At 40.4% G+C, this 24920-nt stretch overlaps 1 protein-coding gene and 1 long non-coding RNA gene across 2 annotated transcripts in view; both read left to right on the forward strand.

Moving 5' to 3' along the window:
• LOC117831447 (ephrin-A5b-like) overlaps positions 1-7157 on the forward strand; it is a 93128-nt gene extending 85971 nt beyond the window's left edge. Inside the window, exons 3-5 of the mRNA XM_034710148.1 lie at positions 351-416; positions 544-624; positions 1650-7157. Of these exons, the coding sequence (XP_034566039.1) occupies positions 351-416; positions 544-624; positions 1650-1774 (272 nt within the window). The 3' untranslated portion in view covers positions 1775-7157. The remainder of the gene's footprint in view (positions 1-350; positions 417-543; positions 625-1649) is intronic.
• An 8349-nt stretch (positions 7158-15506) lies between these two features.
• LOC117831351 lies at positions 15507-17887 on the forward strand. The gene is made up of 2 exons (XR_004634979.1): positions 15507-16047; positions 17291-17887. It is a non-coding gene; the product is annotated as an uncharacterized LOC117831351 (long non-coding RNA).
• Positions 17888-24920: the final 7033 nt, after the last annotated feature.

The raw sequence follows: 24920 nt of genomic DNA on the forward strand, positions 1-24920 counted from the left end.
ACACACAACAGTTGTCTTGGTCTGTTATGTCAGCTGTTGAGAAAAATCGCCTTGTTTTTTGTAATAAATAAACGTAGGTGTTGATAGCTGAGCATGTTTGTTTATTTCTGGTTGTCAATTTAACGCCAATACTTTTGAATTGTATGTTTAAAGAATTGAACGTTAGTGGGCCAGAAAAGGCTGCAATTTAAAACAATCCGAACATGGATAAATCATCATAATCTCATTCAGCATCATATCAACGCTGCCAAAACCCCAGCCTCACAACCCTAGATTAGATCAAGGAAGGTATTTTGAAATAGAAAAGTTTTAATGTGTTTTGTTCTGAACTCTGCCTGATGTTCCCACAGCCTCCATCACGGACGACAGGGGGAGAAGGAGCTGCCTCCGACTCAAAGTCTTCGTCAGGCCTCAAAGTGAGTCTCAGATTGTTGTGTCTACTCTGCCCACTTTTCTCCTCTGTTGTGCACCAGCTTGTGATCAGACTGGGCATGAGTGACGTTCAAGGTCTCTAATCTTCACATGTTCTCTTTGTTTCCCCAGACAACTGCGTGAAAAGCTCCGGGAGTGTGCAGGAAGGGGTCGATTTTGACGAAAACAGTCACAACTCTCTAGAACCCAGAGGTTGGTGGGAATAAGCATTACATTATGTCTGTGTGTGTGTGCGCGCGTGTGTATGTCAGTTTTAACTTCTCATAACCGCCACGTCTGACAATGATACTTTTTCTTTTTCATGCCCTTGAATTTTATTTGATTTTGAACATCATGATTCAATAAACTAAAAAGATTTGTTTTCCACGACTTCACTTTTTGCCTTCGTGAAAATGTCGCAAGCTGTTTGAGCTTCATACGGTGAACTGAGTCCAACCAGGTTTGGAATATGTTGTGCGTTCGCAGTGGACAAAAAAGGAAGAAATAAGCAACAACAAAAAAACAAGCAGACAGACTCAGGAAAAACACAGAATAAACACCTGATGCTTTTGTGCTAAGATCCAGGCCAAAGCCAGAGCATGCGATCACTCAGTCCCTTAAATCTTTGATTTAACTCTTCTTTCAATCAATCAATCTTTATTTATATAGCACCAAATCACAACAAACGTTATCTCAAGATGCTTTTACAAACAGAGCAGGTCTAGACCACTCTATGTCAAATTATGAACAGAGACTCAACACTAAGACAGGGTAAGACTCAGTCTTACCCCACCTTAATCCACCATGAGCATTGCACCTCGGTGTATTTAGCTAGTTACAGCGGCTTCTTAGTCTTGTCTTGTGTCTATTTTGTAGTTCTTGATCCCTGTGTTTCCAGTTGAGTTACTCTCTGTCCTTGTGTGTTTCCCTCCTTTGTGATTCCCCTCATTAGTTTCACCTGTGTCCTGTGTTCACACCTGTGTTGATTCCTCTGTGTATTTAGTTCCTCTGTCTCCCCTGTCCCCTTATTGGATCATTGTACGTCTTTCTTCTGTTTTCTTCAGTTTTTCCCTATTGTGACACTGATAATCTGTGTTAAGCTGCTTTCTGTGCAAATTTGCACACACATATGCTCAACTGAGGCAGTCATTAATGTCTTCATGTGCCATGAGAAGTCCTGCTCCCAGTGTTTGACTTCCTCATCAGGTTTAATGAAATCTGGATGTCTTTCATTTCAGACGGCATCGGTCATGAGTCACCAGAGCCAGCCCGGCGGGATGTCAACTCCGCTGGTTGGCGCCAGACTTCGGTCCTTGTCCTGAGCTCTGCCCTCATCTTCCTGGCCGCCATCTTGTCATTATAGCGCCCCTGGGAATCCCCGGGGAAAGGACTGTCCTGATTGGACTACAGGCCGCCCTACCCTGCAACCCCTCCCCCTAAGGAGCACTTTTTTAAAAAAACAAACACTGACAATCTCTCTTTGTGTAAAAAGAGAGAGGAAGGGACTTCCATGCTGAAGCCTTTTCATGTTTTTTGACTTGCCAACTCGTGTGACTCTTGACTTTCTGTTGGGTGCTGATGATCCAGGCGCCCCGAGGTGAAAGAGGCGGAGTCTCTTACCTGTTTGCCTCACTACCGTTCACAGTATGCAGATATTCAACATTGCACACATACATGTTTTAAACACACTCACGCATATTACACAATCAGAACACTTGTCAGCTGTATCTGCAGAGAAGCACAGCGGGATCCCTTCAAAGTTTACAGACTTTTTACATTTTTGTGTTCAGGAAATCGTCACCAATCCCACACATAAAGCATCATTAAATCTCACGTCAGAGTGGAGGAGATTTTGTAAAGAAGGTTGGGAGCGACACATCACCCATGGTCCAACAAAAAAGAAAAAGAGAAGAGGAAAAGAAAAGGATGTTGTTGCTATAGGAGACTGTTTAAAGGGCGCTGGGGTGAGGGGGACAGGCCTTTGATGACTTAACCTTCCTCTCAGGTTAAAAAGGAGTCAGACGCACTGACTCGGACTGTGGAGGGGCGCTGTTGAAAGTAAAAAAGAAGATTTAAAGAGGCACTCATCTTTTAGTGTTTGGGTAGAGGAGGTTTAATGATTGATTAATGTGTTTGTTTTTTAATAAATCACGTAATTCAATTGTAGCAGCCAACACAGGTGTACAGTAAAATATTTGAACGGAGCGTAGAAGTGGATATTTGCCAGGCAAAATGTATTTTTCCTATTTATTGTGAAGTCCTTGTGCTTTTTTCTGTTCTGGTTTAGTCTGCAAGTTCAGTAGAAGGGCAATGAAAACAACTTACCCATTAAGTTAGATCATATTACACCGTTTATTTGATACAATCATACAAAAACACCGAGTACAGCTTATGTATCTGCTTGCATTGATGGCTGATGATGTTTTTAATTGTTTTTAAAAAAAAGTCCAGGAAGAAAAAAAAAGTCTGATGTGCTATCAGGGTGTAGAAAACGTAGAATGCTTGTGTTTCAAATCTGTCATTAAAAATGTCACCAATGTAGTTTTACTATTACACTATTGCTTTTGTGGATCACTGTTATAACACGACTGTTGTATATAAAGAAGATGGCAAATTTCCTACAAAGTTCAGGGATGTGTTCAAGCCGAACATGAGGTTAAAAAAAAGATGATTTTTAAAGCAGCACAAGTTTTCTGTGGCTGAAGATGTTTCAGTGAGACAGTTATGGGCTTCTGAGGAGTGTGTGTGTGTGTGTGTGTGTAGGTGGGCAGGGGTGTGTGTGTGTTTGTGTGTGTGTGTAGGTGGGCAGGGGTGTGTCTGAGCCCTCTTTGATGTTGTGTAAAGTGACATCCCTATCAACCACCAGGAGAGCTGGGAGAAACAGAGCAAGGTGTCTTGTTCTGAAGTGGACCACAGAGGATGAAGAGAGAGAGATGTGGAGCTGTGTGGGTCTCCTGCTGAGATCAGTAGTCACAGTTTAAAGCAGGAAACTTGATGTAAACATATCTTTTTCACCAACTGGCCCAAATCCAAACCCTCTATCAGCTGCTGAAGTTGTTTTTAGACCTCGGCGAAAGAAGAATCTAAATCTGCTTTCTAGTCAGCATTTAAAGGAGATATTTCCATTGCTTTGGCATTTCTGCAATCATAATCGATGATACCCGTCTGCTTTCTCTCTTTTCTATCCGTCCATTCTGACAAGTGCGCTGTGCAGTTTGAAAGTTTGCATCTCCATCCTCTATTTTCCTGCTGCAAAGCTGCAGTACGTCTATGAGCTGACCGCCCTTTTTCTCACTCAGCCATCGATACATGCCGGGTCTTTCTCACCAGACCGGCTCATCTCTCTGTAGTATAAAACTCACTCTTGAATGTATTTCAACCTCCTAAATATCTGACAGCTGACTAACAGTCACTTCTGGATTCTGTTTTGTACTTATTATGAAGAATGCAGATATCTGGTTAATAATATTCTCACCCCATGACTCTCAGCAGCATCATTAATCACATGAAACCATGCCCTGCTTGTTGTCCTGCTGTAAACACCTGTTGCACCTGTAGCTCACTTGAAGGTGCCCAAACTAAGAGTCGCTCTGATGTCTATTTATGTCAGATTAGTAGAATTGTTGCCTTCACATCGACACTACAACTAATAACAAATAAGCTGTGTCCCAATGCAGGGGTAGCATCCTTCTGAGACCCCAGTCTACGAAGGACCCGGCCTTCAAAGCCTGTAAGTATTCGTACCCCTTCACTTTTTCTCCATTTTGTTACGTTACAGCCTTATTCCAAAATGGATTAAATTCATTTTTTCCCTCAACAATCTACACACAACACTCCAGAGTGACAAAGTGAACAATGTTTTGAAGAAATCTTTGCAAATGAATTAAAAATAAAACACTCAAATATTGCATGCACATAAGTATTCACACCCTTTGCTTTGAAACTCAAAATTGAGCTCAGGTGCATCCTGTTTTCAACTTGATTGGAGTCCACCTGTGGTAAATTCAATTGATTGGACAGGATTTGGAAAGGCACGCACGTGTCTATATAAGATCCCACAGTTGACAGTGCACGGCAGAGCACAAACCAAGACATGAAGTCAAAGGAATTGTCTGTAGACCTCTGAGACAGGATTGTGTTGAGGCACAGATCTGTGGAAGGGTTCATTCACAATTAATATTATACACATGAACACCAAAACAAACAAACAAACAAACAACAAATAAGATCAACAAACAGGTGTTTCATTTTTAATTAATTTGCGAAAATTTCTACAAAACATTTTTCACTTTGTCATTATGGGGTATTATGTGTAGAATGTTGAGGTCCAAAATGAACTTAATCCCTTTTGGAATAAGGTTGTAACACAACAAAAATGTAGAAAAAGTGAAGGGGGTATGGATACTTTGTGGATGCCCTGTACCTGCCTTGATCCTCAGCCACATAGTGCCACCTGTCACCTAGCATGAGGTAGCTAGCTGGCTAACATTTTTGTCACATAGCTTAATCACCAACATTTTCCTTTCAGTGCAAATTCACGTTGAAAGGCTTCTTTCTTTAAACTTTTGTATTGCTCACTAATGCATTGAGTTAAAACAATTTCTCAGTGTTTTACTCAGACGCCTGAATGTGCCATCTCGTTGCAGCCGCTGCATCGCCCATTTGTCAGCCAACATTTAAAGAAACAGCCTTCAGCTCGCTGCTTTGACACAATGCGCCCTAAAAATCCCCCCTTTTGAAGGAAGCAGCCCCTGAATTCTGACACAGCTGTATGTTTAAGATTATATCATCTGCTCCCCTGTTTTGAAGGGTAAAACCAAACAAACATCATCTATGTCTGCATGAGCGATCACCAAAAATAACATCTGAGCTGAGAACACTTTTGGAAAATGATTTGAATATTCTAAATAGCATGTTGATTAGTTTCAGAAAGGAATGTTTAATTTGAGGGCACAAATTACTACTCGATCAAATATGGTTTCCTCCTCACACCCGCCGGCCCCCGATGCTTTTTATTTCCACCAACATTAAGAGTCCACTGTCACTGCAATCATTGCCTCGAGCCACGCCATAATGAGAAAAAAATCAATCTGTTAGTTCTGTGGATACTGTGTATCCAGCGATTAGCCTGTTGTTACATACAGTGTTAGATACTTCTCTTTTTTCACTCCTCTTTTGAAGAGCAATTTAACTGACACATTAATGTTCTTAGCAAGAAAAAAAAGCTCACTGTTTGATATTAAAAATGCTTTGTTTCATTTCGTACGTCTTTTATATGAAACAAGAAAAAAACAGGATCATCATCATCACACCCTCTGTATGTAAATTCTCGTGAGTGCAAACATGCAGCAATGTCGGGTTACAATCATGAATCAAAGAGCCTGAAGAGAGAACAGATGGATCTCTGTTAGCAAGTGTTCTTTATTTCTCCCCATGCCACGCCTCTTTATTGTATTAATGCATCTGAAATGTTTAAGATGCAGGATGTAGAAGCTAGGTGGTGGATAAGTAATCACACTATTTTACCAAATTATAACGGCAGATATTTCCTCGGACGTCACGCTCCAAACGGAAGCTCCAATTCTTATTTGACATCACATTTCTGTTTTACAGGTTTGTAAGTAGGATGAGCATTGAAAATGTGAAATTATAAAAGGAAAAGATATTGACAGTGGGGTAATCCAGAGTCATTGGACCATATTTCAAAGTAAAACATTCATTAAAACTCATCTGAAACTGTTGGCCAACCATTAGCAGTCAATGAGATCGGTTCTTTTGCGTTATTGAATTGTGAAACACTTTGGAACTGAAATGTTTGCAAGAAGTGATTGAATGCTGAGCTGTTTTCTGACTTGCACGTGTTATCATATCTTGTTTTACTTTGAAACCCGGCCATATGACTTTCTGTATTTTCACCACCAAGTGTCTTCAGTCGCTGAACTCTTTCCAATCATTATTTAAGAGAATACTCCCTTCGAGGTGTTCGTTATCAGGAGCTAATGGACGTCATGGAGGCCATTGTGCTAGCAGGAGTGAAAGATAATACGTATATATTATCTTTAAAACCAAAACCACCTACCGGTTATTTCATTGTTCACACATCAATATCAGGATTTTCAGGACCCCAGTCTGCCACACCCTTATGGGGACCAGTTGTTTTAGATTTAGACCATGCTGTCAGACTTTAGGTGTGTATTATTTGAAAACCTGGAAAGCAACACTTTTATAGCAGCATCTGAGCTCCCTAAGCGTGACGTAAAAGGAAATGACAGCTGTGCAAGTACGTTTGATTGTGCAAACTGTTCAACAAAGATGGCAGGTGTTACAAACTATTGACTTCTTCTTTGCCTGACGTTGGTACCATGTAGCCTGAAGCTAGCACTGTGCCCCTGGTTTGCAGCGTCTGTTCATCCCTGTGTGCTCTTAAAGGATGTGTGTTTTTGTCTGTGCATCTTGGGAAGTGTTTTGCTACGTGAGTCACAACTGTGTTTTCTGTTCCCAAACTCAACACGGATGTGCCACAAAACTGCACATTTCTTTGAATCTGTAGTACCTGTACCTTGTGCCTATGAGCCCCATCCTTTCATGTACTCATCTAATCTCTTCTAATGTCTGTTCCCTGCTCAATCGCTCACTAGAATTTTCTACTAAAGGCCATTTCTTTGTAAATACACGTGTTGGAGCAGCTATGACTAACTGAAACAAACAACAAAAAAAGATTTAATAAATATTTCTGTCGTTGTAAATGATTGTGTCTTTGATTCTTTTTATTAATCAGCAGCTGGTGAGATGGAGAGAACATCAAAAACGCGTGAAGGCTGTGTCGGAGCAGCTCCAGTGAGCCCTGGATGTTTGTCTTGGTTGTCACTCGATGCATAATCACATGGGCTGAGTCCAGGGGAAGTGGGTGAACAGCTGTTTCTCCATAAACTGGAGGTAATTCACAGACTGGAGAAACAAAAACAGAAACAGCTTCAATTAATCTTGCGGGAATGTGCAGTGCTTCAGGAAACTCAGCCAAGAAAACTCTGTCTCACACAGTCTTTAGCTTCCCCTCTTTGCTCTGCCTCTGCTGCTGTCTGATCCTATTCCTCACTTTCTGTCTCCGTCTCGCTCTCTTTCTCTCCGGCAAATTTACCACCTTTTACCAGCCAGCGGCAAGAGCTTTAAGACGTCCTGTCATAGCACTTAGACCACACCATCACAAACACAACAGGAAATGTCCAGGAAAAGGGCAAGAACACACTGTTCTACGGTCCACTGGAACAACTTGTTTTATCAGCCGTAATGAAGGTGCAGCTGAGCTCTTTGAGTCGGAGTCACTGCTGCTGGAAATCTCAGATCCTGTTTTGGCTGGTTTGAAGCTGCGAATTCTCAGTGCTAGTAGAAATTCTTTAAAAATATAAAGTATTGTGCTCTCTAACAATGTTAAAAAATATCCTCCATGTTGTTTAGACCAGTGATTTTCAACCACTGTGACGTTGCACAGTGTGCCGTGACAGATCGTCAGGTGTGCCAGGTCTGTGCCTGCAGCGTAGTGACTGGCTGAGTGATTCAATCCTCGTCATACTGACTTCCCACCCACTGGGTGGCAATAAAGCACACTAATGACATTGTTAATTTAAGACAATAGAATTAATGATTCGTGCAAGAGGTGTGTGTGTGACAAGAAGTAGGCGTACAACAGCCATGGATAAATATTCAAAATGGAAAAATGAAAACTCCAAACTGGTCCCTGGATAAAATTCTAACCCGGATGAAGAGCGTAATATGAGCGGTGGTAGAGGCAACTTTATGAGAAAAACTACAATGTTGTCCGCGAGAGCTCTCAAAGCTAGCTACTTAGTAGCTGAACTTGTAGCCAAATCAAAAAAGCCACACTGTGGCAGAGACAGTAATACTACCTAAAGAAGCCATTGTAAATGAGATGCTTTGCCCTGACACAGTTAAAGAAGCAGCCAAAGTCCCTCTCTCAGATAAATATATTCATAAAATGAAAGACTAAATGTGACTTTTTGGAACACTTTAGTTTGGTGGTGTGACTGAGGGTTTTTTTAATGTAAGAAATGTGCCTTGGCTCAAAAAAGGTTGAAAAGGACTGGTTTAGACTACGTGATTTAGAATTATAATGGAAATTGGTGGGGGTTTTTACCACAATGTCAACAGACCAAGGTGAAATGTTTCACTGATTGATTTGAACGTGTTATCAGGTCGTCCCTGACAAAACTTTGCTGTATAAATGAATCACCATTTGGGGTAGGACTACATTGCATGGGAGGGATCTTTAAATTTATAGCCAATCCTGAACCCTTAGAACTCATTGATAAATTAGTTCTTCCAATGGAAATCTTTAAAGACACAAAGCAAACATTATCAGCAGCAGACATGCCATGCACCGGGCGGCACATCAAATAATTTAAACACTTTATTCAAAAGGACTTCTGCAAACCCTGCAGATGTTTGGTTGCTAATCGGTGGTTCGTCACTCCATGCATTTTCTGAAAACATATATGTAGCAGCATTTTACTTTTAGATTAAATATGTCATCAGATAAATCTAAGCACATATGCAATGAAATATGAAAGATTGAAATACATTAGTACAGTCAAACCTTCCTTTCTGTTACATTCTGTGCAGCCATAGAGACAAAAGAAACACGCCACACTCCCTCTGACATTTAAAGTGTTTCACAATGTTTTAACTGATGCACCTGTAGTTTATAGACACAGATGTTTGACCTTTTCGGTCATCTTATTCTGTTGTTATGGAAACTCACTGATAAAAACCTCTGAATCCAGTTTGCCACTCTGCAGAACGATGATGCTGGTTGTTTTTGACCCACCTTTACAGAGCAGTGGAGTTGCCTCAGAGTCATGTCACCCTGAGCTTTTCCCTTTAATTTGGATGCCTCCTGTACATGTTTCATGTTGACAGAAGTTGGATTGTGGGAATGTCTTAAACTGGACTTCCCACTGATAACAAGTCCTCTGTTATCTCTGTTTTGGGTCTGAGGGAAATGCTTCTGGCAGAAACTTTGCTTCCTTTCTCTCCGCTGATTTTATAGCCTTGTCTGTTATTGGATGATTTTCATTAAACTTCAGTAAATACAGTGCTAAGGAATAAATATGCAATCAATGTTTTAACCTATATCAGTCTTTAAGACTTCAGAATTACTCACATGTTTAAAGTCTTACTGTAAGATTACAAAGGATAACTCTTGTTCACAGTGATAAGATTACCGACACACAGACTCACTGTATCTTCTGCTGTTAAAAGGATCTGCTTCAGACTGTTAAAGCTGCAGATTATCACGAGGCACTGGTAGTGTAATCCTTACAACTCATCCCTTATCGCTCACTTCATCACATTTCTCTGGAATAAGGAAATCAGCTCTGTTTTCTGAGTTTGAAGAACTTTAAACCATCTGAAGAAACTTAACATTTTGGTGGTTGGACTGTGATATGCACTCCTGGGAGTGTTGTGCAGGTTACAGCTGATTACTCCTCTGCTGTACCATCATGACAAAAGCCTGCACCATATTATGTATTATGCCACCGTCTCCAGCTATAGAGCACTGCACATTTTTAACATGCTATAGTGCGAGACGGTCGTTGTGTCACATGAAACCTGTCACCTTGAGGAAATGTCAGTTGCAGGAAGTAGTCTGGTGGTTTCCATTGTATTGTCTAAAAGGGCAAGAGATAACATGTAGGCTCATAGCAGCTGAAATGGAGCTGTTTTCTCCAGTAGACACACTAGATGTCTGAAAGTCTGATGGCACTGTCAACCGTTGCTCTATATGTCAGCAAATCTTCTGACTTTGTGTTGCAATGGTTTGTATTTGACTCTTTCAGCTTGTAGTAAATTAAACCCATGCACAGTACCAGACATTGACATACAGACCTCTTGTGTCAGCCCCAGCCAACACCTGTGGGATGAATTGGAAACTGTGAGGCAGGCCTCTGTAACCAGTAACAGCACTGGACTTCACTAAACCTCTCTTTTCCCCGAAGGGGCAAATCTGTGATAACTTTATAAATTATTTAGAGATTTATTGATAGATCTAAAATTCAAAAATAAGAAAAAGTAATCCAAAATAGAGGTCATGGATTTGACTATCCACACAAATATGAAGCCTCAGGAGTATAAATGAGCCTCAGTGTTAAATAACTCTTTAATGCCCAGTCAGATAAATGTTGACATTGCAAAGGACGAAAGGAAATACTATTACTTTTTTAAATCTGTATCTACTTCCCTTGTTTTCAGGCCAGGAGCTTTATACCAAATTAATCACATATGCATGTGCAACGTCACCCCTGGGCCCACACACACTCACCCTCTTTGTACTGACATGGAGGGAAAAAAAGCTGAGTCCGGCCTAAAAGTTGACTGCCAACAAGTTGTTCCAACTCCACTTTGATCCCAGAAACCACAGGAGGATTCATAAAACCTTAACGGGGTTGTATGAGGTACTTATCAATAATAAGTGTAAAACGTAGAGGATACAACTGTCAGCATGGACCCTGTTTGGAGATGCTGGCCGGAGTACCTGCATGGAGGATAAGCACTGCACTGCTGTGGATGGGGTCCAAAGCAGATTTCCTTAAGCAGTTCCAAAAGTCCTACGTATGAAAAACAGCATTTCAGTTTAAGCTTGACGTCACGCTGCTCTTTGCTGTGGGACGTTTTTTATCCTGTGAACGGCTGTGTTTCTGTGTTCTCTCCAACCCGGTGACTGGTGGGTGGCTTGCTCTTCCTTTTTAATCTCCATTTACAGAAATTCTACATATAAATGTTGAATCTGTGATCAGGATCTGGATTTTTACCAATGGAAGTGTATTGGTTTCCTTATGAGTATGATGGTGGTCTGATTAGTGTTGACCAGTCACATATCAGTTGACCTTGGTGTATGGAACAGTCTGTATGGAGAGCAGGATGACCACAATCCACTTGCTCCCATCAACGTTAATCTAATGAACTCTATAAACAGAGAACGGCATGCAAGCTAAGCTAAAAATCCATTCAAGAGAAACAAATACAACTTGAGCAACAAACCTGCTTTATGCTGAGTCACCAAAGCCAATCAGTGCATCCTGCATCAGAAATGATTTGGTCTTACCTCCGTTTTAAAAGTTGTTTTCTTTTCCTCAAAGTTTTCATTTTGTTGTTATTTCAGGAAATCTCAGACGTGTTAATTTGAGGTGAATCAGATGACAGTCGGTTTCTATTTTGGTTTTTCATATCCCTGATGTAGGCCAAGCTTCTAAGTAACTTACTATTTACAGCGAAACTGAGACCTATCCGAAACAGATGAACCAACACTACCCTGGGGGAAGAAATTAACCAAGAAATTGTAGTGACTTAGAGGGGGAAATTTTGCTTTGCTTTTGATGCTCCTCGAGTTGCTAATTGGATTTAAAACAATGCAACTCATGGAAAGTCTTTGTTGAAAGTTGTTTATCAAAAGTTGACCATCGTCCCAAGAGGCATATACTGCATCAAATTATATCCAATTGGTTCCTAGAGTTCCGCCTAAACACATCAGTGCAGGCTGAACAAGATGCAAATTCACTGTCATAGTTATGAGTCTTTCAAGTGGAGAGAAAAACAACCTTTGAATGGTCTGAGGACGTCAGGTGAGCTTCTATTTCTCTCAGTTTAATGACAGCAAGCATATATAGCCCCATAGTCTGACACAGGGATCAGCATTGATTGCAAACTTATGTGGTCTGATCCCAGAGTAAGAAGAAAACTATAAGAGGGAGAGAGGTCAATAGATGGCTGATAGATGTGGATTTTTAGGAAGTACTTGTGTGTAATGATAAAAAATGATCTAAAGCCTCCGAGGTCAAAATGTGCTGCAAGACTGCACTGAGATCTCTGAACAGCCTGCATACTTAACAGACTATTACCATTTTGACACCTTCTAATTCATAATCCTTCATTTTACTGATTAATTTTCCTGTCGTCTCGCTCTTAAGAACGTCTCATGTGGCTCGTCTTAATTTGATCTCTCGGGGAGAGCCCCCCTGTAATATCTCCACTTTAATTCTCAACGCCTTCTCCTCAAACTTTTATTCCTGTCTTCTTCAATTTAGCTGAAGGCTCGAGCAGATGGAATTGGCGGACAGGGCCGTGGTAAATGAATCGTTTTTGGGGAGCGAGACGTTACATCGGCAGCCAAACAATTGGACCACCTCTTCAGAGGTATTGACCTTCGACCTCATGGCACACCGCCACAAACCCTGAGGACAAACCCATTTCAGAAATCATCATGGAAAATCATGTCTGCTGTGTGCGCGGACAGCGAGGGACAGGCTGTATTACTGAACTCCCCCGTATTCCCATAATAGAGACCACACAATGGCACGCCAGCCAATTCTCTACCCCGCTGTTAAAATAAAGCCCTATTCAGTTTTATGTAGGCCATCTGTAAGTCTACTCAAACCTAAAAATAAAGACTGAGTGGAAGCAAACATATTCCTCGCTCCCTATTCCCGCTGTAGAAGGCTCCAAGCTGAATGGATCTCTGAGAAGGAGAGAGCGGAGCCAGAGAAAACACAGAGCGTGGCACTGTGATTGACTCAAGGCCGGTGGTATTAGCTAAATCTATTATTCAGACACATACAGGGCTGTAGGGTAAAGCTCATACATTAGAAAAATAATCTATATTTACAAAATGGTGTGTTTAGCTGTTTCAGCACAGGACATCGTGACTGATCGTTAGATCCTCCTCTAGAGAGAAGAGCCTCAAATATTGTTCATCTGTCCAGGATGGAAACTTCCAAAGATCAAACTTTTTTTACCAAAAAACATAAAACAAACGGTAACATTTTTCAGACTATGCTAACAGAATAGAAGTCTCCTTATCTCATGCTTCTATCTGCTGACGAGCTTGATGGAAACTCTGAGACCCTCTTCCAACAGGACTTAGCTCCTGCCCACAGCGCCAAAACTACCAGTTATATTAACGACCTGATGATGATGATGTTAATGTGCCTGATTAGCCATTGACTTGACTCCAATAGAGCATCTATTGAATATTTGTCAAAAGGAAGATGGGAAACACCCGGCCAAAAAATACAGACAAGCTGACAAGCCAGAGGGCTGCTAGGTCTGGGTGACAAAACCAGCCCAGAGACCAATCAAAACTGGCCCAACAGCTGATAAAACCAGTCCCAAAACCAGCCTGATGCCACAATGAGTGAAAACATGAAAAATAAATGGTCACTATACCAGCACTGAGAGTAGTTTTCCTACACAGTAGTTTAATCTAGTCTCTAGTTAAAAGTTATCAAAAGGGCAGTTTAGCACATCACATGCAAAGAATCCTTTTGATTCTTTTTCCTCTCCGACCTTTCTCAACAAAATTAACTGTTTTTACTTCATATGCGTGTAATTGATTCAAAATGACCTTATAACACCTTATAATGTTGCTGCATTGTATTTTTAAACTTATTCTAAAACAAATAATGTGTAAACAGTCTACTTATTAACTGTTAGCATTTTGTTGTACCTTTTCAACTGCAGGCGCTGGCGGTGCTGTTGTGCGTGCAGGCGGGCAGTAACAAAGTATTTGTACTTTTACTTTGTTTCTCTGATTGTTGATCATATTATTACATTTGAGCCAAGTTGGAATAATACCTGTCAAAAAAGAAGAGAGGAAAAAGAACCTGACCCAGTTCTGCATCAAAGAAGCTGGCAGGTCTTCTCTCTGCATTGGCAGCTGTGTTTAGCAGTAGTAGTTGATATTGGCTGCAGCAGGACGGGGGCTCAGTACAGATTTGAGGGGCCTGCTAGGACCACACTGGAGATGGAAATTATGTCTCAAGCTTCATGGCAGACAACACTTTTCTTAAAAGGGGAAAACAGTAGAAGAAAATGGTTGTTTGGATGGTCAGTCAAAAATCATGCAACAGTTAAAGAAGAATTAAAATTTCATTCATCTTGCATCACACTGAAGACCACCAAGAAAAAAGAAAACAGACCCAACGTGGGAACCAGAAGATGCCAATGAAGCTATGGTCAGAAAATTCAGAAAAACATATTTTCTGTCTGAGTACGTTTTTGTGTTGTACTCTCTCAATAAGGCCGGGCACACACTTTGTGGTGGACAGTGAACTCACAATGTACAAGTGAATTGTTTATGACTTACAACCAAAGCTCACGATTTATGTGGTCACTCCCTACAGTCTGACAATCAAGCTTGACCTGAGTGATGACACTGGCTGTGTTAAATCAGGACGGAGCTCTGAGAATAGTTAGAAAAAGATAAAGTTTCCTCTGAAAAGTCTTATTGGTGGAAGCTGAAGTCAGTACATTTACCACATTTCTGACATGCCAATGAAAAGCTGAAGCTGCAGAAGCTTCGTAAATGTAGAATTCATGGTAGAGCTGTTGTACTGGATTGAATCGGTTTGCACAGGTGGTCATAATGTTAGCATGTAAGTGTGTTGCTGCCATTTTGCAAAGGCACATTCAGGGAAACAAAAAAAAAGCCTGAAGTTGAGGGATTGGCTCCGGCTCTGTTTTCACAGAGCACAAGTGTGCAGTAGACTGACTAAAATATCTGACATGCCAGAAATTCATACAACTGGTCAAGAGCAGCTGATTGGGCTGAGATTAACTCCCTTTCCCCTCCTGCAAATGAAATTCAGCCTGACTTCAAAATCTGTTGTGCAACTCACAACTCAGGTCAGAATCAGCCTCATTTTAAACAGTGAATGCCTAAAACATTGATCACTATTTACAAAGACGGTCTGCATTTGGGTCCTTTACCTTTCCATAACTCACCACCTCTGAGTGAAATGGACACAACCTTAAACTGTGAATCCTATAAGGCTTTGTGATCAATTTTCGAGTATTGTTGCTAATATGCGTTGATTTAACATTTTGCGTAGTGATTGATGCAAATTTAGCAGATTTGTAATGTTGCTACTCTGTTAAGCTAGGTAGATTAGCCTTTAGAATGTTTCTTAAAATTGTTATTTAGCTATTTGTTTTTGTTTTTGTCTTATTTATGTTAGAAAAACTGAACTACCAATATCCCTGTTCTTTAAGTATCAAAAGAGGCGGTAAAGCATTCAAAGCCTGGTCATTTTAGCTTTAGCAAGCTGTCAGGAACTAGCTTAAACCAGCATGGTTGTCTGCTTTAGTTTTATCCCTGTCTTTCAGGTACATGTGTCATAAAACTACCCTTTTGCTCACTGAGATCACAAAAAGTATAATCATACTGACATCAGATTCACAATTTGTTTTAAATGACCATCCTGAAAATAGTTAATCCTTTTTTTAGGCACCAAAACTTCAGAGTTTAGGCGAAGGAAAAGTCACAGATTGAATAAATAGAAAAGAGATGTACTAAATGTACTTTGACACCATTTGGACAAACCCTTTTTTCACACTCATCCCAATGTGTGACAAAGGCACAGCTTGTTTTGACAGTAGTAGCAGGCTGGATGTCGTACACAGGTACAGTGTTTACTAGCTCTGATACATCCATGCAGTGTTGTGTTACTGTAACTGTTACACAACAACAACACGAAGATGAAACACCTGGGACAACAAGGAGCTGCAGGCAGTGAGGAGGCAGGTGTTCCCTCAGCCCGGAGCCTCGGGTGGCCACCTGGCACACAGGTACAAACACAAGCACACACATGCACACACGCCACACACATACTTACAGTATGTAGTCACATATTTCAAACTATGTAACTACACAAGATCCCAGGGGCCAGCTCACAGACAGGGCAGCTCTACAACACACACTTTAACATACACACACCCACATACACACAACCAGTCACCAAGGAGATGACCTCTCCTTGATTCTGAATTGGTACAAAGTGGCACAAAATAACTGGAACAGTCACTGCAGTTCTGGGAATCAAATCTGGGGCAGATGGTTGCAAATTACTGGTACACTGATGAGTTATAAAAACATGACATGTTTCCTATTCTCAGAAAATCCAATCATGTGATGAGACGGCAATTTTAAAAAAGAGCAAAATGAGCAATTAAGAAAAATCTTTGGTCATCTTTAAAGAAGCTGTAAGTTCAGTCAGTCAGCTCACGATGCATCAGTGTTTGCATACGCTTAAATGAGCCATCATGCATTCATTGAAGTAAAATGTTCCCCTTTCTATGCAAATGAGCCTCATCAGCAAAAAACCCTAATTCCCTATCAAACAGCACCAACAGCCTCAGGCAGGTAGAGTGAAATTTTTAGTGTTCTGGAGTGATTTTAAGCCTTGATACGCTCAAACTCTTCAGTGATCAAAACAACAGCACCACCTCTGGATGACATTTATATTAATGGAATTAAGTGCAGCCAATAATGAGATCACACAGGCTTGGTCAATAACCGGAAACTGGCCTTTATTTACATATAAAGGACATGATCCCGGTCGTAATAAGGGCCTGGATGCAAATTGAACACCGGCTTATATTTGAGGATTTACAGTAATTCTTCTGGCATTTTAATGTGGATTCTCACTATAGACTGTATAAATAATGAACGTAGTACCCGTGACGTCACCCATCTGTTCCTGAGCGCTGTTTTGAAGCCAATCGTCGGTGGCAAACATATTGGAAATGCTGAACTCAACCAAACTTAGTGTGAGGTAAAGAGGCAGGGTTTGAACAGCTATGTATTCCCGCCTGTCAGTCATGTCCTTATTTAGGCAAAAACTCGTAATCTTAAGATCTTCTGAACCGTCGTGTTAGAAAAACATTCACCCCCCATACAGTGTGTGCCAACAGAGAAATTAACTACGTAGAGCCAAATCGTTTTTTGAACCAGGCTGTAAACATGTTTATTTCTGCTGTAAAGATTGTCTTCTTTGAATGTGTGTGTATGTTGTTTCCGGTGTTTCTGCAGCCAGCCTCAAGCGGATGCTCGATGAATTGCAGTTTATAACACTTCCACATGGACTTCATTTTTCTGACACTTGACTGGATTTTGGATTCTGAAACAAGTTACAAATCTTATTATGTCGAGGTCGCAACAGACCGTGATTCCACTGAAGGCAGAGTCAATCCAGCTTTATCCGGACAGCCTGCAGCTACACCCATCCTGAGGAGACAGAAAGTTGGAAGACTGCTAAACAGGCTGTGACCTTCTCCTCTCAGGTCTTCAACGGGCCTGTTTATCGGAGGGTGTCAGAGAAAATGGAGGAAATTCCTTCAAAGTAAGACATTTAGCCGTGTGCAGCTGGTGGAGTTTTAAAACGGCAAACTGAAGAAGGCTGCTGAACACTGACTGTAAGAGAAAAACCCTACAGGGATGACCTGTGCTTTTATTTTAATTGCTCTGCTGGCTCAACCTGATGCTTTTTATACAAGACATTACATCACTGAAAGCTGAGCTTTGTTTTTGACGGTCCTGTTTGTCCTGTCTCTGTTTAGGGCTCATTAAGACTAATGTTTGGATTTTAAGCCCATTTATTTTCACTGTAATAAAAAGAATAAACACTCAGATGACAGGATCCTAAACAACTCAACAGAAGACCAGGCGGGCTGGAGTACATTCTGGAAAAAGTCAACATTTAAAGAGGGGGTTGTGTTTGGGGTAAGTCTTCGCTACTGTTTGCCATGTTGTTCCTGGTTCAACATTTTTCCTCCCACCAATATATCATTTATTTGAAGTGCGCTCTCAATGCACCACAGTTTCAACTTCTGGAAGAAAATGATACTTTACATTTGGCTCAGTGAGGCCCTGCTTTAGAATAAACCTGATACCAGACACATGATGTTTTTTAAGCACTGCCCAGCTTACAGAGCAGCAAACACACAGATCGTTAAGAAGGCCACACCTGCAGGCAAACAAGTGCAATCATGACAACAGAGCACAGGTGTGTTGGAAGAGTTTTAACCGTGCAAACTGAACAAATACGTAGGTGTTTATTTCAACAGTGACTCACACACTCTGGTATATTTATCAAAGGTTTAATTTTTGCATCCAGACAAAGAGATGTAGTTTAAGAGCATGTCCAGTGAAGCAGACAGTGAAGCAGAAAGCATGATTTACAGTGCGGTAAATTTAATATGGCACATTTTTTATTGTGGGCAGTTTGTTTGAGAACCAGTCATTTCTGAACACTCCTAATTCTGCTCCTTTTTCAAAAAGAGAAACACGCATGATCCGTCAAATAAGGTTTAGAAATTTGACGTCTTTGGGGTTTGACTCCATCGTGGGGCCGGAGCTTCCACTCAGCTTAATTGTTTTCACCTGTGTGGGTGTGGCCTTTATAACATCCTGTTTGTGGCCTGCTATGTAACACCATTGAAGACAGACTCTCAACCAGAACAGTCCTTTAGCCTGTCTTGTAAATACCTACATGCTACATATGTTGTGAAATCCAGAAGTTCTTCCTGCTTTTTCTTTTACAGTGACTTTTACTGCTGCACATTTTTGCAGCTGGTAGCTGGTGTTTTAAATTTGGCTGCCTTTAGTTTTTGGAATAGAAACACAGAACCACCAAACTGCTGTCAATCTTTCAAATTAATTGCAGCCGTGATTTGGAGCATGAAGCTCAAGTTAAGGGAATAAAAATGAAGATAGACTTTTAAATTAAGGAAATTTGAAAAGTCTTTGTGTATGGATGCTGTGGATCCAATTTTTACATTCACATTATATACACATCTTTATAAGCTGTAGATAATTGTACCATTTAAGATCTTGGATGTGTTTTTTCTTGGATCTGTGAGCCGGCCTCAAGTGGCTCACAAAGCCAAGTAATAAAAAGTCCCTTTTCGGCAAACGCAATGTTTCATACTTCACAAAATGAAAGAGGAAAATTCTATTTCAGGCCTAAGAAAACTCAGTGACTTTAAATAACCAAAGAGGGAAATAAAGGGAATATATACACCTATGTATATGTTTAAAAAGAGGCCGGGCTGAGGGGAAGTTTGAGGACTTTAACCTTACTAGTAGTGTGTCTGTGGAAGGCAAATGATGGTGTTGGGTTTCACTTTCCCAGAGTGAGACATAAAACGAATATCAGCTATTAATCACAAATGAAACCAAAATGAACAATTTTTATGATAAGAAAAAAGCCTGTCTCCCAGATGTGTGTGTGTGTGTGTGTGTGTGTGTGTGTGTGTGTGTGTGTGTGTGTGTGTGTGTGTGTGTGTGTGTGTGTGTGTGTGTGTGTGTGTGTGTGTGTGTGTGCGTGCGTGCGTGCGTGCGTGCGTGCGTGTGTGTGTGTGTGTGTTTCCATTAGTGTTTTTTTAAGCTGTATTTACCATTAAAGCTCCTATGAAGACCTCTTTATGCCTGTAAACCCTACATCGATCGGGGTCTGCGTCAGACCTCAAAGTTGACATAACAGCATGCTGCCGAAGCAACTTGTTTTAAAGATTCAGTTTCATGCTACACATTTAAAATAAAGAGGGATGAGATTTACTGTCAGAAAACATAACAAGACATGATCAGAAAAGAGAAGAATAACACATTTTGTCCACAGGGGATGCCAAAAACACCAGAAACAAAGAGTTACTGATATGAGCTTTAAAGTTAAGAACATCAATATTATTAATCCTTCATGAACAACTAGATAAAAGTGGATAACCATGAGATAAACTACATAATATGACTTACAGATAAACGTACATTGTACCTTGTATGAAGGGTTACAGCCTTTCAATGATTCCTTCTGTGGATCATTGAACAATAAAACTTGAGAGCAAAACGCTTTCAGTAAGAAATTCAGCATTATGACAGGCTTATTTAAAAAACCAGACTGCAGAGACCACATCTGAGATCTGTGCATGACCTCTGCCCAAAACAGTAACAGGTTAACATTCACACATGGACATCCATGTATAAAACCCTGCAGACAGACAGAGGCATGCTCAGCACACCCTCAGCTGCTGTTTGCTCTCCTACATTCCTGTCTTTTGTAAGTCTCAGTTTGAGTCCCCCCCCCTCCTCTTCTTCCTCTCCTGTTTGACATTCCTTCCTTTTATATGCCTTTTCTTTGTTAATTAGCCTGAGTGTTTTTATTGCTTGGCTAATTAGCATAGCTTTACAGTGAGGTGACACATGGTTCTGTTTCCCATGCAGCAGTGCCGTGCCGTTAACCAGCCACGTAACCTGCATTGCGTGGAGCCGTACGATGGTCCACAGACGTCTGCTCTCTTGGTTTGATGGATGAGTAACTGAGCTCCATTAGTCATGCTCTGCCGCTAAACGGCACCACTCCCAGGCCTGAACAGGTCACGTACAGACGGCCAATTATCACCAGTGAAAAATGAAACTGCACTTAAACTTTGTGTAAACTTTGGTCAGACACTTTGGCAGAGCTTTATTCTCTCCTTCTTTTACGTATAAGGATATTATAGACTTCTATTGTTTTAGGCAGAAACCTTGTATCTCCATATTTGATTATTTATTTCAAAAATAACAAGAGAAAGACAGGAGACATATAGGACAAGGTAACCAACTACTGAAGCAGAGTTATGATACTCTTTTAGAAAACTGTTACAGCAGAGACATTAAACAATTGTCACAGAGTCTGAAGAAAGCAAGCACGAAAACATCCTCTTAAAGTGCAGTGAGAGTTTGTTTATGAAAAACAGATCGAAGGTATGCCCATCACCAATAGATGGCAGGTTATTTGATTGTTTATGGTATTAAATAGATGGTATGGATACTTAATTTAAACATGTAATCACATTTTATTACATTTCAATGTGATTTTAAAAGACATTTAAAGGGTTTGTTTTTCAATCAATCAATCAGACTTTATTTATAAAGCGCTTTTCATGCAATGACATTGTAACACAAAGTGCTGTACATAAAAACAACTTAAAACAGAATAAATTAAAAAAATATATATTTAAAACTAAAAATAAAAAAGACAGCCTAAATAAAAAAAGACACACCCACCCTAGCCCAGACTCCAAACCCACCCCACAATCCTAAGGTTAAGATCACAATATATGCAACAATAACAATATTAACAATGAAAATAAAATAAATATATGAATTAAAAATAGTAAAGAAGTTGCTGAACGAACTGAGGAAACCATGTCATGAAATCTTAAAGACGAAACACTGGAGGTAAAATAAGATGTTAAAACTCAACACAGGAAATTAAACTTACCAAAATAAAACACATTTCTAAAATAATAAAACACTAAAATATTAAACCATTAATAAAATATAATAAGATGCTATATTTTAAATAAATAAATAAAGTAAGGTGAAATCTAATTATTATAAGAATAAAACTCAGTTAAAAGAGAGACTAAAAGGCTTTTAAAAATGTTGATGCCTCACCCTGTTTTTTTTTTAACATTATTGACTTTTTTTTGTTTTTTACAGAAACTAAATTTGGTTCTCTTTCTAAATATTAGTTTTGAAAAAAGGGGGTTGTTTTATAATCAGGGTCATCCTAAATAAGGGCCAATACTATACTTCTTATTTCCATACCCAGGCTGCGTCCCCTTTACTGGATGCATTGGAGTTTAAACTGTTCAGGATTAGTTCCAGCTTCAGTGGCTCACACTTCAGCTCAGGCTGTTTGTCAGAATGTGATTAAATGAGAAGACATTCATTGGACGCTCGGTGAGACTCTTAAAAATACTCCAATCTGAAATCACTCTGGGTCACACTTCCTTCCCTTGTTTCCTATAACTTTACTTAAAGTAGATTTCTTTGTAATAAAATAAGCACATCCCTGTACCTTTTTTGTAAAAGCAGTTTAATGAATCTCATAATTAAACTCCAGAGGAAGTTATAGCCTCGGTCAGGTGGAAACAGATGGAGTCAGTAGGCAGCTGGGTTGACTGGGTTTACAGATGTAAGTACTCCTTGATTCTCAGTGCTGGAGCTTTCAGTAAATGTTTATATTCATTGATTGCTCTGAATCATACCGGGCACAGTCACATCTCACGTCTGATGGAAGCGAAAGAGTTTCTTCAGATGACTGTTCACCATCATAGTAAAATGTTCCAGTCTGTGCTGTCAGACCTCTCGGTCCTCAATCTAAAATCCCACAGCAGAGTGAAAGTGAATATTTGTGTTGGCTGCTAATGTGTCGGGGAGAAAATTAGCCACGTGTTAGAATAACAGCGTGTGTCAGAGTCCTGCAGGAACGAACAGGAGTGCTGCTCTGATGGAGAGAGACGGAGTGTGTTTGAAGGGAAGCTTGGAACTCGTCGAGTGCTGTCAAAGGTCAAACATTTCCTCAAATCAATACTTCCTGCTGAACAGAGACCCTCCCTTTCCAGTCACTACAGTAACGCCATGTTCACACGGAAAAGCAATCTCCAGTACAACTAAAAACATCATTGAAGAAACACTTTATTACTGCAACAAATCTGCAACAGACTTTTTTTTTTTTTTCTTGTCCCATACAATCAGATGTTTCAGAAAATGAATAGAATAAATTAGGAAAAAAACATTTTCAACTTGCTAAAGGTTTTTAAAAGTATGAGTTGAATTAAAGAATAAATAATAAAATAATGTTAGACAGAAGCAAATAAATGATTTATCACAAAACAGAAAATAAAAAGCAGCAAGGACGCAGGAATAAAGGAAGAAGAAATGGAGGTATAAATAGAGGGAATACAATATTCGGTGAATCGAGGAAGAATGAAGTAAGGGCAAAGATGAAGGAAAACAGAGAGGGAAATGATAACAGAAGAGAGAAAAGAAGGAACATGATGGAAAGTAGAACATATTGAAAAGAGCAGTCAAAGTTGGGGGGAAGGGAACAGTAAAAAAAAAATTTAAGAACAAAGGATTGAGATAAGAGAATGAAGAGAATTTCGATGACATGCATACAACTTACAATTTCTTTTCACTAAGCTTTGTGTTGTTTTTTTCACATTTACCCCCATAGTTTTATTTGTACTCATTGTAGAGTGAGGAAGTTGGAAAGCAAGATACTAACCCCACATTGTGTAGAAGCAGATTTTTTCCTGAGCTAATTATTGAAGTACAACTGACAGAAGAATGTGTGAAGAGATTTTGTTGACAGAATACCTATCCAGGTTGAAGTTATTTCATATTTATGTTGCATCTTTTCTTTCTTATAGTGGTCCCTCTGCACTCGACTCACGGCCTGCTTTGAGAGTGCAGAGTTCACTGTGAATCGGCCAGCACACAAGACAGAAATCTGGTTTTAGCGTGTAGCGTGCCCCATGGTTGGAAAGAGGAGTGGGTCTTTGTAAAAACAATCTTCTGCTGATGAGTTACAGACCTGGGGAGGATGAATCTGGGATTAACGTTCCAACTTTGCGAAAGTTTTCAGCACAGGCATGCATCTTCCTCCCGTCTGTTATGTGTTAATTCAACCGACCGAGTGTTTGACATCAGCCAGTCAGCAGGCAGTCATACCTTCAATAAAAAGCTTGTATCCTTTTAGCTTCTCCTCTTTCTGTTGCTCATTAACGCCATGTGGTGTAAAATGTAGAGAGGTACACTTTCCATTGAAAATACTAAAGTAAAAGTTTTAGCATTGATTTTAAAAACTAGTCAAAAAAGTGAGTACACCAAAAGCTTCACAGTTAAAGTTACATAAATCAATGTTATTATAACTTCCTGCCCCTGTATGTACTGACATGCATGGCAACTGCAGAATTGTGAAGCATTGTGCAGGTGACATTTAGGTGTAGGTCAATGACGGTGAAGAACATCTTACAAAGAGAGATGAAAGCTCATTTCAAAGTATGCAGCTCCCAAAACTCAGCTGCTGAAGTCAAACAGCCACACATAACTGTAGTTCTTGAGACACTCGTCTGGTTTCTGGTCCGGCTCTCAGGCCTCTTTTCAGGCAGATCCCTGTTATATCAGTGAGGTAGGCAGCACTCCCGGCCACCAGCATCACACACTCACTGCCAGGTTTGGTATCAGTCTCAGGTTTCTTTTATCCGGCCACACAGAACAGAGGCAGTGTAAGAAAGCCGCTCTCCCCGGCTGTGTCAAAGATGCTGCTGGCTCTTTGTCAAGTCAAAGACGTAATGAGATCTTTGCCGTTCTGAGTCAGCCCCTGAGAGTTCCTCCAGCCAAACATCGGGGCCAGCCGCAGGTCAAGCCTTGCCTCGTGATTTATGTTCTTCTTTATCTGACATAATGAGTCTTCTCACAATTAGCTGGAGACACGCTATCAGAGCGGAGCTACGTGACAGAGCTGACCCGCGCACACACAGCTGCCTCCTAAAGACGGCCGAGGCAAACTCAAGATTTCTGTTTTAATGGGCGGAAATCGCAGCTTCGCCCGCTGCAGAGGCGGCTCATTACGCCGCCTCTTGAGAGCAGCTCCCACCTCGTCACGGAGGGACGTCAGCTCGGATCCTTCCGCTCGCATCCTGCTGCGACCTTTTGAGGTTTTTAGTGGGCTATAAATCAGCTTTTTACCTACTCATTGCTCAAAGGGGTCAATGAGGGTCATTTATAAAAAAAAGTGTGAGACATGTAACAGGTGTCCTGGTTCTGTGCAAGTCAAAATATGGCACTAGACGACCTTATATGGTCACACATGTTGTGTTTTTTTCTTTCT

The sequence above is a fragment of the Notolabrus celidotus genome, chromosome 19 (assembly GCF_009762535.1).
Source record: "Notolabrus celidotus isolate fNotCel1 chromosome 19, fNotCel1.pri, whole genome shotgun sequence".
In the NCBI taxonomy this organism is placed as follows: Eukaryota; Metazoa; Chordata; class Actinopteri; order Labriformes; family Labridae; genus Notolabrus; species Notolabrus celidotus.